The sequence below is a fragment of the Protomyctophum bolini genome, assembly GCF_963924005.1.
Source record: "Protomyctophum bolini genome assembly, chromosome: 7".
NCBI lineage: Eukaryota > Metazoa > Chordata > Actinopteri > Myctophiformes > Myctophidae > Protomyctophum > Protomyctophum bolini.
Genome location: NC_137868.1, coordinates 40,717,760 through 40,732,400, shown reverse-complemented (window position 1 = coordinate 40,732,400; position 14,641 = coordinate 40,717,760). Strand labels below are relative to the sequence as shown.

Here is a 14,641-nt window from a genome sequence, read left to right as displayed (position 1 = left end):
TGACTGGCCATTGGATTGGGGCACCTAAAAATAAGCATTTCGTATATTCTTTCCTATGTTATGCTATTTATTAAATTGGAAAATATTATTATTATGTTTTACTACTATTATTATTATTATTATTATTATTAGTAATACCCTTAATAACTAAAATAACTTGTTTTTGTATTTATAGAAAATAAATAAATACATAGGCCATACAAGATAAACACTTCACAAATCAAAGTTGTTTACTGATATAACACGTACGGCACTGACGACAGCTGTACCACCTGCATGACACTATTGCCAGCCTCTCATCAGCCTGCAATGCCCTGCATGACTGACTTTGTAGGTAAACAAAACAACAGCATGTTTCCAAAAATCTACAGTCAGAACAATCACAATGGGGTCAGAACACACCCCCTTTATGATCGCGCGAAAATGTCAATAATCTAGTGTTACTACTTAGTCCAATCAGAAACGTTTGCATTTGGAGTGGCGTTAATAATATCCAATGACTACATGTCTGAAGTTGACTGACGTTCATATTGACCAATCATGTGTGAAATCGTCTAGTGTAGGCGGGGTGACGTTTAACCGGAAGTGTACCTCCTCCAGGAAGCGCGACCAGTAATCGAGTCGACTCTTTTGTTTTGCAAGGTAAGTCCTGCAAATATGTAAACAAACACTTAATAATATACAACAGTTAGCTCTAAATAAAACGTTTCATCTACCGGTCTGTAGGGGAAACGTACATAATGATGCATGCATGTTATAAAGTAGTTGTTTTTTGCGTCCTGACAGAATCGTTTCCCCTTCATAATAGAGCCACGTTTTCTGGTATTACTACTATAGCTGTTTTCCCAGTGCCCGGTGTTCGGGCCAGTTATCTACATTTTCAAAGACAACAATGACTTCATGGTTCATTTTAATTTACCACAGCATTTCTGTTTTGTGACTCTTGTCCAGTGTGAAGAATGGATGCTACTCAGATGATTGATGCCTATGCAGTGGAGTCAGATGAAGATGAAGAAGAAGAGGAAAGAGAAAACAAGAGGGGAGAACCCTTGGCCAAACTGCGAGTGTTAAAGAATGAACATATTCCTGACACTGGTTAGTGGAAAGTAATTAATATCTGATGTTTTATTAATTATTGTTGATGTTCACCTGCAATCTGCTAATCTCTTTGCTTGATAATTGTTTTTCTTCTCTCACTTAGAGTTACCCCTCTATTTGGGAGAAAATGTACTGGGCCGTGACCCCAGCACCTGTAACGTGCCCCTCCTCGCCCGCTCAGTATCCAAACAACACACAACCATCTCTCTCACTGTCTACCGTGGCAAGAGTCGCTGCGGTGAAGGCACCAAGGAGGTGTTGGTGTGGGACATGGGAAGCATGAACGGGACCCGTAAAGGCCACCGCAAACTGACGCCTCATGTTCGCTATGCCCTAAGTGAGGGGGACAGCTTAGTGGTGGCAGACATCCCATGCCAGTATGTCAGCTTGCCCGTGGACGAAACGCATAGTCAGGCAGAGAGAAATCCAGTGGAGAGTGGCAACTCAGGTAGGGCTCATGGTTCTTCTGACATAGAAAAAGAGGCTCAACCCTTTGGCACCAACGGGGAACAAGACTCCGGGAATGGCACAAGCGAAGACATTGAGAAATCTGTCAATAGAAACAAAAAGGTGTTAGATAGGTTGTTGTTGTTGTCAGATGAAGAAGAGTCAGGGAACACTCCTGCCAGGACCACGGCCTTGTGCTCTGACAGAAGTCGAACACCGCTACAAGAAACCCTAGTCCCAGAATCTGACTCGGATGGAGAGCAAGAGAGGGGACCAAGCTGGCGGGGTAAAACTGTTGGTAGGTAAACTGTGTAAAATACAGTTTTCTGTGAGTAAGGCGTTGAGATGTCTGTCTTGTCTGTTTGTTTGCGTTTCATGTAGCTTGGTCTTAATCTAGTTAATTGTTTCTTTCTTTCCCTTCTATGATCATCCAGAGATAATGGTAGTATGATAGTTCAAGGTTGTGTGTGTGTGTGTGTGTGTGTGTGTGTGTGTGTGTGTGTGTGTGTGTGTGTGTGTGTGTGTGTGTGTGTGTGTGTGTGTGTGTGTGTGTGTGTGTGTGCGTGTGCGTGTGCGTGTGTGTGTGTGTGTGGACATTCAGTGGACAACATGTTTTAATTCGTTTTTCCTTTTTCTCTCAGTGTCTGAATCTGACTCCATGTCCAGTCCTAGAGGCAACTTCATCCCAGAGAGGTAAATTCACTATACGGGTAGAACCAAAGAGTGTTTTTGACACATGAAGGATAATTTAAAAATAAATAGTAGTTGGTGTGTGACTTGTCCTAAATCCTTTATAGGAGTCAAACTGTCTAGTTAATGTTTATCACGTTGGACTTCAGCTGGAAGTCAGACTAGAACTGTAACTTCTAGCTGCCATTCTCAAGTATTATTCAATCTGACTTAGTGATTGCTTTGTTGTGATAATTAAAAGATAAGACTTAAGGTGGTTGCACACTGGATGCGTTTTTCTGAAAACCGGCGGAAAAATCCCAAAAACGCTGCAGTTTGCTGTGCAGGGACCTTTACTGTATGTATTGTAATTAATAATACTGAAAAAAGGAAATCTTGAGAATGGCTATTCAATTAGCGGACTCAGGTCCATAGAAATGTATACAGAAACACAAGACCGGTAGTAAAATAATTAAAAAGATAAATACTGTACATAAGACTTAATCCACAGGTCCGACACTTCAGCTAGTGCACCCTTTAGTCTGGATGTATAGCATGAACAGCTCATTTTGGGCCCTGAGAGCGTCACAATGATGCAGATACAACCAGCCTTTGCATTATATACGTAACTAACTATATAATTACAACAATATATGATTCACAATCCCAGCTATAAGCTAAGATAATAAGATAAACCTTGATTGATCCCCAGAGGGAAATTCAGATGTCATTACAACTAATTGTTACATTTGTAAGTAGTAAGTAATTACAAATACTTCTACCGGTGCATAGATCATGTGCACATAGTACTAAAGTCCTTACGTCTCTCGCTCATCCCCTGGGTTGCGGAAGTAATTTCTCTATGGAGAATAACATTGGGTCATATTAGAATCGTCTCATATAAGTATTGTGGTCCAAAAATAAACACACTGTCTCTGTGATATTGTCAAGGAGGTATCTTTGTATCGTTTATGATAGTCACTCATATCTGATACAGTCTGTTTCTGGCGAAAAAGTAACTAATTCGGCGGCAGTAACATTAGCGTTTTCTCGCAGTTGATTCTTCATATCTATATGAGTGAAACTGCCGCGATCATTTCTTTAGTTTTGGAACACAGTCCTGGAAGTATTGGAATTCAGAATGGGGGAAAAAACGCAACCCAGGTAAATTTAGTCTTTGGTGCTTTATAGACTTATTATTACATAAGCCTACAGCAGTGGTTCACAAACGTTTTCATGTCAAGGACCCCCAAAATGATACCCATTAGCCCATTTGAAAATATATGCCCCATAAGAGAAGGTTATTACAGTGATTTTGACCTGAATTTTGCTATGGTCCCCCATTTAATTGCATTTCTATCTCTGGGACCCCAATGTACAGTTACTTTAACTCTGAGAGTCTGAGTTACAGACCCATAAGGGTCCATTTGGTTCCTAATTATCATTTAGCTGGGGACGCCCTGGAACTCTCTCAAGGACCCCTAGGGGTTCCCAGACCCACTTGGGAACCACTGGCCTACAGTACCTAATCAACACTCTTCTTTACTTCTAAATTGACCACTTGTTTCTCCACTGTGCAGTCCCATCACACCATCCTCCAGCAGACCTAAGAAGCGTGTCAGCTTCAGCGACGAGAGTGACGTGGATGCAGGGCGACAGCAGCTGCGGAAACAAAGTGGGGAGCGGAGTGGACAGGTTGTGCTTGGGGGAAAGTCACGTGATTTCAGCCTGCCCGAGGAAGATGGATCATCTGTGTCTATGCTGGCATCACCTGCTTTCAACATGGGCAGTGATACTGAGGAGGAGGAGGAGGAGGGGGATATGAAGTTGTCGGAGTGCAGCGCGGGTCTACTGGCCTCCCAATCACCAGCAGCCGACCCCCCATTGAAGCTGTCCCAGTTTCACATGGACAGCGACACGGATGTCGACGAGGAAAACGAGAGTCGTGTGGTTGTAGACGCAGGTGCCGTATCAGTCCACGCTTCCGATGACGTTGCCAAACCCATTAGACGTATTCCGGTCGTTCAGCCCACAGGCCTCAGTGCAGAGGACAGTGACACCGATGATGAAATTGTGTCGGAGACTGCCACAAATACTTCTGCCTCTTCAGCTCAGCCGGTGGATTCCCATCTAGACAGTGACACAGATGTTGAGGAGGAGGAGGTGCAAGGTGTTGACAGTGGGCCAAAGAACGCTAGCTCTAAACTAGAGGCAACCCCAACAGTCCTTTCAAGCTCGGGCGGAGTTAAATCCATGTCTGCCGTTCCTCCTAGCAACCTGTGTTCAGACAGTGACACGGATGATGAAAGCATCGTCCCTGTTGTTACCGGCCGACTCACAGGGGCTGTTGTAGACACGGGTGTTGAACTGGAGATCTTATCTGATAGCGATACAGACCTTGAGGAGGATGCACCTCTGCTCCCACCAGTTGTTGCCAAGGAAGCAAGTGCCACGCCATCATCATTGACCAAAGTTACGACGGACTCCTCATCGACTGCTGGTGCAGCAGCCAACGTAGCCGACCTGTTTCCGGTCAGTACTACTGACGATGAGGAGAATGGGGAGAAAGGCAGTGAACGGGCAGGCAGAGGCCAGTTATCAGGCGTTATACCTCAACTGCAGAGGTTCTCTACACCAAAGGGTAATTCACACTTATTGTGTTTTTGAAGGACTGTTCAATGAATTGTGTTTAATAGTATTCCTATTGTGCTTTTGTGAGGAAGTGAAAATCTGCCATAACAATTCCCAATATCTTCTGGCTATGTAAAATAGTGCCTTTCATCAAAGGCACTGACCAATCTTACTACATGAACTTAGTTTTTGTGTGCTCTGGACACACTGAATGTGTTATGTTACTCTTAACTTTGCTCTGACAATAGTTAAACATCAAAGAAATAGACCTTTTTCACAGCAGTCATTTTAACTACTGTCACAAGAATGTTAAGAATCCCAATTTCTAGTTGAGCCACAATCTTGCACCCCTTACAATGCTTCACAATATATCAATATAAAAATATGTTTTCTTTGTTATGATGGCAGGGGGAGCAGTAGAGGAAATGGAGACTCAGGCATTCTTTAATTCTCCTCCAGATCCATTCAAACGTGAGTAATGGTACAAAGAAATTATCACTCAACTAATTTGTACCATTGTACCGGACAGTGGACTGGAAATGTCTCTGGTTCAAGAGACATTTATATGAATACACAGAAATGTGTAAAGACAATTGTACAGCGAATGACACGGAAATGGAGGCTTCATTTTAGAGAGGCCACACTGGACTAGTGTTACCTGGGAACCTTTGATAATGTGTAGTATTTGTGGTTTATGATGTTAATCCTGTGCCTCATCCTTTTCCTACCTTGCCGTAACATTATTTATATAGGAAGATCTATTTTTCAAGGAAGCCCTGTCCAGTTAGAAAGGCGAGTTTAATTGTATTTAGCACAATTCAAGAAGGAAATTCAGTGCTTTACATTACATCAGGGGTGGGTAGATCTAGTTGAGCTTGTGATTTTTAAAGTAGCTCTCAAGTCAAAAACGTGTGGGCACTCCTGCATTACATAAACCTCTAAGCATTGAGACATTAAGACAGAGCCGTGAGACAGTGCAAAAGAAACACATTAATCGTGTGGACATGTTAATGTGAGCCTCCACAATGTGTACCGTCTTGTGTAATTTTGTCTTTTCTGTCTTTCCAAGGCCCTTTTCCACCTATATTACCATCCGGTTCAGACAGCCAGGAGGATGATGACCGTGTTGTGGATGAGACCCAGTCCTTCATACTGGAGACCCCAGACCGCCAGGCCAATCTTCAAGGAGACCCCACCCTGGACGACACCCAATCTTTTGCCCTGGAACCTTTATCTGAGGAGGAACAGGCCTCCACCGCAGGAGACTCTCTTCAGCGTGGGCTGAAAAAAACGCCGCCTTCCCAAGCCCAATGTCTAGCCATGGAGAGCACCCAAAACTTTGCCTCCATGGTCGGGGATGTGTGTCTGGAAGCTACCCAAGCCTACTTACCGGTCGCTCCTGCAGACAGAACATCCACAGAGTACGATTTAGCCATGGAGGCTACACAGGTCTATGGCGGTGGAGGGAAGGAGACCACCCAGCAGATAGATGTATCAACGGACGCAACAAAGACATATATCCCAGAGTCTGACAGTGATACGGAGGATGATGAAGGAGACGGTAAAGCGAGGATCGACCTCGCCACGGCTGAAACTCAGCCATTGGTATCCTCGTCCCCATCTGCTATTGCCATGGCTGAAACTCAATTGTTTCCAGCTTTACGTAAAAGAACAGCCAAGTCTCAGAGACTCGTTGAATCGCAGGAGTCACCACTGCTCACAACTGTTTCTCCGCTCTACACTGCTGAAACTCAGCCCATGGCGCCTACAAGTGAAACTGAGGAAAGCGACGAAGAGGAGCTTCCAGTCACACGCAAAATAACTGGCAAGGCTAAAAGACTTGTTGAATCGCAGGAGTCATCGCTCGCAACTGTTTCTCCGCTCTACACTGCTGAAACTCAGCCCATGGCGCCTACAAGTGAAACTGAGGAAAGCGACGAAGAGGAGCTTCCAGTCACATGCAAAAGAACTGGCAAGGCTAAAAGACTTGTTGAATCGCAGGAGTCGTCGCTCGCAACGGTTTCTCCGCTCTACACTGCTGAAACTCAGCCCATGGCGCCTACAAGTGAAACTGAGGAAAGCGATGAAGAGGAGCCACTTCCAGTCGCACGCAAGAGAAGAGCCAAAGCTCAGAGACTCATTGAATCACAGGAGTCACAGCCTATAGCCACGTGTGAAACAGAAGAGAGTGGGAAGGAAGACGAACCCAAAGCCGGGGCACAAACTGCAAGGTGGCCTCGGGGTCGAGGGAAAGGGAGAGAGTTTGAGGCCGGGCCAAGCAGTGTAGGGAGGCGAGGGAGATCGGCCAGAGGAGTGGCCGCAGAGGTGCAGGAGGAGCCCTCGGGGCCTCCAAGGAGACAGACGAGAGGTAAGGGCCAGACCACCAGCAGAGGGCGGAGAGGGAGGGTGGCAGTCCCTGAAGAGGAGGCGGAGGGAGGGGACGCGGAGTGTGAGGAAGAGGCGAAGGTTGAGCTAGTGACACGCGGTAGAGGCAGGAAATCCTCTGAGATGCAAGGCACACTGCAAAAGGAACAAGAGGCGAGGGAGAGGATAGAGGTGGAAAAGAGGCAAAGAGAAGAAGAAAGAACAAGACAGGAGACAGAAAAAAGGGAACAGGTAGAGAGAGAGCGACTTGACAGGGAAAGGAGACAGGAGGAAGAGAGACTAGTGAGAGAAATGGCAGAAAGAGAGGAGAGGGAGAGACGGGAGCAAGTGGAAAGAGAAGAGAAGGAGAGACTGGAAAGAGAGGAGAAGGAGAGACTGGAAAGAGAGGAGAAGGAGAGACTGGAAAGAGAGGAGAAGGAGAGACTGGAAAGAGAGGAGGAAGAGAGAATAGAAAGGGAAAGAAAAGAGTGGGAGGAAAAAGAAAGGATAAAAAAGGAAAGAGAGGAGCAAGAAAGAGAGTTGAGGGAAAGAAAAGACAGGGAAGAACGAGAGAAGCTGGAGCGGGAGAATTCAGAGAGAGAGGAAAGAGAAAGAACAGAAAGGGAGAGAAAGAAACGAGAAGAAAAAGAACGGCTACAGCAGCAGAAAGAGCAACTTGAGAGAGAAAGAAGAGAGGAGGAAGAGAGGCTAGTGAGAGAAATGGCAGAAAGAGAGGAGAGGGAGAAACGAGAGCGAGTGGAAAGAGAAGAGAAGGAGAGACTGGAAAGCGAGGAGAAAGAGAGAATAGAAAGGGAAAGAAAAGAGAGGGAGGAACGAGAGAAGCCCGTGGCCAGAGAGTCCTTTGCCATGAGCGACAGGGCAGATGAGAGCAGGAGCAACGATGCTCCCACGCCAGGTGCAAGTTCACTGGGCAGAGGTCGAGGAAGAGGCAGGAGGACGGTTCCAAAGCCTGAGACGGCTGTGGTCGGAGGTAGTCAGAATGACCAGGCCTCGGCTCCTAAAACCCCAGCCAGGGGCAGGAAGATTCAGAAAGTTGAGGCTGCGTCTAACAATGCTTCTCCAGCCATTGAGGAGAAGGCAGATTCCCAGCAGCCTGGTACCACAAGAGGGCGAAGGGCAAGCAGAACAACCGCCCCTGCCACGTCTGCAGAGGTACTGGAACCCGAGCTGAGTAACTCGACCAGCATAGATGGCCCGTCCCGTAGAACCAGATCTCGCTCCAACTCGTCCAACTCCGTCAGCTCCGAGACATCATTTTCCAGCATCAACAGCCAGGGTCCGAGTCGAGGGACCCCAAAGACCAGTCGGCCGCCCGCTGGGAACAGATCCAGTGGCAGGCGAGCGACAGTGACTGGAGAGTCCTCCAAGAGCGACAAGGCAGATGAGAGCAGGAGCAACGATGCTCCCACTCCAGGTGCAAGTTCACTGGGCAGAGGTCGAGGAAGAGGCAGGAGGACGGTTCCAAAGCCTGAGACGGCTGTGGTCGGAGGTAGTCAGAATGACCAGGCCTCGGCTCCTAAAACCCCAGCCAGGGGCAGGAAGATTCAGAAAGTTGAGGCTGCGTCCAACGATGCTTCTCCACCCATTGAGGAGAAGGCAATGGATTCCCAGCAGCCTGGTACCACAAGAGGGCGAAGGCGAGCTAAAGCCAGTGATACTGAGCACACTGCTGCAGCTGCGGAGGACCGAACAACTCAGGTGGAACACAGTGCCACAGAAGATTTGCCAGAACCTAATAGCAATGTTGAGGGCAGGGGTCAAGAGCGAAAGGCAAAGCCTGTCAATGCTGCGGTTGACGTCAATGAAGAAGCTGAGGCTAAAGAGACTGGCAGAGGAAAAGGAAGAAAGAGGGAGCTTGAGAAAGAGCTCTGCCCCCCCGCCAATAGGGGGGGCAGAGCTCAGGGGAGGAAGAGCGAAGAAGTGCCATCTGTCGATGGGGAGTCCAAAGTAGAGAGGGAGAAAATGGAAGAGGAGACTCCTAGGAAGAGGGGCAGAGGCAGGCCGTCGGCAGCTCAGAAGAAGAAGGAAGAAGAGGGGCAGGAGGATGGAGAAACCTCGGCTCACGGTTCCACAGTCCAGGATGCCAATGTGTCGTCATCAAAAGCAACCACCTCACTTGAGGTATATTGTTATAGTCAGTTTTTAAACATTTTGTTTGTAAAATGCTGTAATGTTGTAAAATGTTTTGATTGGAACATACTGTAAGTGTTAGGCCTGAAGAAAGAAGCCTGAGAAAGTATTTGTATCTAAGCATGCAGGGTGTATTACGTCGGCGTTGTTGCTGTTCAATTAGCGCTAGTCACTTGCTGGCTCTCTCCCTGTCTTTGAGTAACCTGAATACCGCTGTCCCTCACCATTACTGAGAGTGTTTTACTGAGTACTTGTTTCTCTCTACTTGCCTTTCCTTGTTAGCTCCCAGAGACCCCTAATGTCTCCAGGAAGCGAGGGCCTCCAATGGACTCCTCTCCCGTGATTAAGACTCCTCGCTTATCTGGGAGGACTGCTAACCAGACCTGCAAGGTCGGTGTCCGTGCTTATTTGTACAGAATATTGTCATTGTCATATTTTTTAATCCAAATCAACACTAATAATCTTGGATTAATAACACAGATCACAATTTGCAGCGATGATCCTATATATTACTTGTAATTACAGTCAGTATGTGTCTGTAGATAAGGAATCGGTATACAGTAAATAGTAATTCCATAATGTTTTGATCCACATAATAGCACCAAAAGGTATTTTCTCTTTCCTTCTAAAACATCGCTCTTAAATTTCAGTTTAGGAAGAACAAATATTCCTTTCTCGCTCTCAGGTGTTGTTCACAGGCGTGGCGGGTGAGACAGGGGAGAAGGCACTGTCTCGCCTGGGAGGCAGCTTGGCCCGGGATGTGTGGGACATGACCTACCTGGTGACAGACAAGGTGCGCCGCACAGTCAAGTTCCTGTGTGCCATCGCCAGGGGAATCCCCATTGTGGACACCCAATGGCTACAGAAGGTTAGTGGACATGTTGACAGTTAAATGTAAAGATGTAAAGATAGTCACAGACTATCTTTACATTCACTCTGATGCATATAGGCAGTACAGTGTATGTGTATACGATACGCACTAGTGCTGCACAAATACAATCCTGTGATGAACTACATGTTTGATTTAGTCTTTTCTGTAAATATTAATTGAGCTCTGGGAGAACGGTAAATGCTGTCTCATTTCCATCACAAACTACCATTCGGCATATATACCAAATTCTCAACTTTCATCAATCTCTATGCTCACTACACAATTACTATATTTTTGCACCAACATGCAAAAATATGCTAACCATACAGAAAATCTGCACAGTCTGCAATAGTTTTTTCCAGGAGCTAGAATCCAGCAGGTGATAATCTTCTGCGTAAGGACACTGCAGTGTCCTTCTGCGTAAGGACACTGCCAATTTGATGATTTTATACTGTGGTTAACTTATTGTGAAGTTGCTATGACAACCTGGGCATAGGTGGGTTCAGCCAATCACAGGCACAGCCTATTTCTATGTGTCACAGGTGCACAGCAGCAGGGAATTTGGGAAACGCCACAGGGAAGCCACACAATTTTTCAACTGTGCGTGTTTTGTTTATTTTCAGTTATCCTTGGTTTATTTTGCATCACAAGTTATTGTTTAAGTTACCGTTTAAGTACCCGGCTTATGTCATGCTTTATCCATCCTGCAAGCAAAAATAAAACCTTTTAAATGCACTCAACGAGATGACCTGAGTTACTGTCATCATCACCACGCGTTGGAAAGAGCTTCACACAATATCCCTCACTGGCATCTTTTGTTGTTCGGTTGCCTTTACAGACAGAGGGATGTTTTATGCTGTGGTGCATGCAGGAGTCATCTAAGAGAGAGAGAGAGAGAATCGCAACATATGTTATATTTTCTTTATACAGGTTTAATGTTTGTCTTGTCTAGACAAAAAAAACGCCATTGACAATGGACAGAGTTCATTGTTTGTTTTGTCACTAACCCGTGATGTAAATAGGTTTTCAATGTAATGAGTCCCGGGATGCAGGGATGTTCTTTTAGATTCATAATGTGGTTATATTCATGTAGAAAACAGAAGAAGACATGATTATTATAACTAAAGCTAGCAAAATAAACTAGAATAAACAGTACACTAGTACAGTAGTCCATCCCGTGGATGCAGAGGTCAAAATGCACCCTATTTTAATCTCTGCTAACACAAACAATAAATGCCATTAACAATGAAGAGTCTAATGTTTGTTTTGTCTGTCACTGAGCAAATCGGCATATGCATGTTATGAATTGATATCGCGATGATGTAAGATGATAAGGGTTGGTAAAGCGCCCCTCACTTCACACGGGTGTGAATATATATATTCTTTCAGAGCGAACTTTTTTTTTTTCGACGTCCGGCCTAAATGGGTTAATAATGGAAGTCAATGGGGCTCTGATCGGACTGAAACCTTGCCTAAATTTAAGATTTGGAGTCAGATGGATATGTCAGATGACTGATGAAATGGTCACATGATAGCCATGAGATCCCATGTGGATCCTGAGATGCATGCAATTTGATTATTTGTCATAGATTGGCTGTGTTGTAATGGAAGGCAATCATAAAAGACGCAAAGAGTAAACATATTTTGTTTCCCACAAATCATGGCTAATAATCGTGATCACAACATTGTGGAAAATAACGTCATTTATGCTTATGCACATTAAGTAATGTGGCTTTCATTCCCTCTACTAATTTAATAATCATATCTCTCTCTCTTTGTCAGTGTGGTAAAGCTGGCAGCTTCCTTCCTCCTAATGGATTCATCGTGAAGGACACAGAACAAGAGAAGAAGTTTAAGTTCTGTCTCCAGGAATCCATAAGCATGGCCAGTAATCAGCCTCTCCTACAGGTATCCACTAACTGTCAGACTGTCATGTGCGAGACCCATTTGTTTGTTTATGGATGCGTTGTGTGTGTGTGTGTGTGTGTGTGTGTGTGTGTTATATCTGGGCCTCGATGATGATTCGGTGATGATGACACATCTTTCTCTTGTTTGTTTTGTGCTGATACGCTTTTTCTATGCTATAGTATTCTATTCCCTTTTTTTTGCGTGGTCAACTCATTTTACAAACTGGCCACTCACATGGTGCATGGTTTAGATGACAGGTTCTCACTGTAGGGGGCCGTTGTTGGGGTTCTAGGGATTCCCCAGCTAAATGATTGATATTTAGAAAGCAGGTATAAACCTTATGAGGCTGTAACTCTGGGTGTACAAATGGAACCAAATATTACCGTTCCATTTGTGCCCTCTCAGAGTTAAATGAACACTGAGGAGTTTACGTTATAGATTGGGGTCCCAGCGATATTTTTTTTAATCAAATGTGGCCTAATGCATTTCAAACCTGGGTGTCCTGAAAATGTAAAAGGTGGAGAATCTGAGCTAGTTGGTCGAGAGAGGCACAGTGCCTGTTGTTTCCCATCTTTCTGAGGCTTGTGGGGAAGCCATTGGACCTCAGCTATAATGTAGCGGTTGTATTTTACTGGCATTTCCCTCCAACGGAAGTGGACAATTACTGCATGTTGAGTCTTCATTACAGACTCATTACGGAGCCTCCTCCTGTGTCATAATGGTGGTTGGTTAATGGGATGCGTCAACACGGATACAGATCCCCCGTTCAGGTGATGCTCATCTAGACTGTAAAGCCCTACGTTCATTTAACTCTTTGAATGTAAAAAGTGCCACATTTCGTTATTTATTTTTATCCACCCTCTCCTCATTTTTTTTTACCTTTTTGAGTGCTCGGATCGCCGCCTTTTCTTTAGTGCTTGATACTAGTCTTATACGAGTGTATCAGACTGTTTACTGATGTGTATTGCTACGATACAACAAAGATTATATATATTATATAATGATAAATTATAACTATAACTCTCTTTCTTCTCTCTCGCTCAGGGTTATGAAATCCATGTCACAAAGTCAGTTCAGCCAGAGCCCGTCCATATGAAAGACATCATCTGCTGCAGTGGAGCTAAATATCTCCCCAAGATGCCCACTAAACACAAGGTACCATTTGGAGTTTTGGAGTTGAGATAAGTTAATAAGCACCGTGTTTTTCTTTGCTGCATTTATGTCACTTTCAAATGTATTTCCTATATTTCTATATTTTATTCATCTTGTTTCATTAGTTGTTAGTTTTTTTGTCCCTCTACATCAAATCTCTTCGCTGAAAATAGCTGACCTATCTATACAAGATCACAGTATACGTTACAACGCATTGAACTGCGTTGTGAGCTTGTAGATCTGCTAAGTGTTTGCCCCAGGATACGGATGCCATTTCTTTCTCTCCGTCTATCTCAGGCCCACACAGTGGTGATCTCGTGCGAGGAGGACTGGGCACTGTGCCGCCCGGCCGCCTCTGCCTCTCTCCCCATCGTCACCGCCGAGTTCATCCTCACGGGGATCCTTCAGCAGAAGGTGGACTTGGAGACTCACACCTTGTCGGTCTCCGCTGCCAACTCCAGCCCCCAGAATGCAGCAGGCAGAGGGAGGGGCAAGAAGAAGGCATAGGGGTCAGCACTGGCATTGTAAACTCAGAGTAATCTAGTAAGAGTTTACACGTACCCTGAGCTTACACGTACCCTTCACTGTCAGTGCCTTTTAATAATTCTAAAGAGGTAGTTGAATCTTGGATGCTTATACATTCCCATCCAAATCAAAGCAGACTTGTTATTAACTGTAACCTGTGAGTGCCTGCATTTGATTTGAATGCTGAACTGTTTTTGTTCTTGTCTTTTTTTTTAATCTTAAGAACAACATGGAATGTATCTTTAAACAAATGTTCTAGGTACAGTGATTAATGTTCTGCAAACGTAACAGAGATGACCCTTAATGTCTTAGTTTTAGTATTCAAACTGATTGATGAACAGATGATTGTACCGATGCTGCTTCAATGTGAGAAAATGTGTGTATGTATTGTATTATCTCTGCTGTCTTTAATAAAAAAATAAACATTTTGTACATGAGCTATGCTTTTTAATATTACCATATAGGCCTACAGTAATATTTATATATTTTCGCCTTTGCAAATTCAATGATGATCATTCTGCAATGTGCATTGAAGACGTGCCTGTAAGTGCCATTGAGCAAGGCACTGAACCACCTGCTCACTTGTGTCTCTATGTTGACATCTTTCGAGACATATTAAGATTTTGTTCACAACCATATAGGCTAGGCTAAGGCTACCCTGCATGGCTGTAGGCTACCTTTATTTTTGATAGAATGATATAAAGGGGAATTATGCTCGATTAAAATCCATCCTTTAGATCCGTTCTTTCCTATTGAAAGCATAATGTTCCACCAACTGAATAATAGGCTATGCTGTATTAAAACCCATATCCATCCACAATGCAA

At 44.6% G+C, this 14,641-nt stretch overlaps 1 protein-coding gene across 1 annotated transcript; it reads left to right on the top strand.

The window, feature by feature from the left end:
• The first annotated feature begins 616 nt into the window (after positions 1-616).
• On the top strand, positions 617-14,211 carry mdc1 (mediator of DNA damage checkpoint 1). Its single transcript, XM_080768327.1, has 12 exons — positions 617-642; positions 959-1,095; positions 1,202-1,843; positions 2,187-2,238; positions 3,795-4,855; positions 5,254-5,316; positions 5,915-9,351; positions 9,643-9,750; positions 10,046-10,228; positions 12,014-12,139; positions 13,184-13,294; positions 13,589-14,211. The coding sequence occupies exons 2-12, from the start codon at positions 960-962 to the stop codon at positions 13,796-13,798; spliced, it is 6,129 nt and encodes a 2,042-aa protein (XP_080624453.1). The 5' UTR covers positions 617-642; position 959; the 3' UTR covers positions 13,799-14,211.
• The last annotated feature ends 430 nt before the right edge of the window (positions 14,212-14,641 follow it).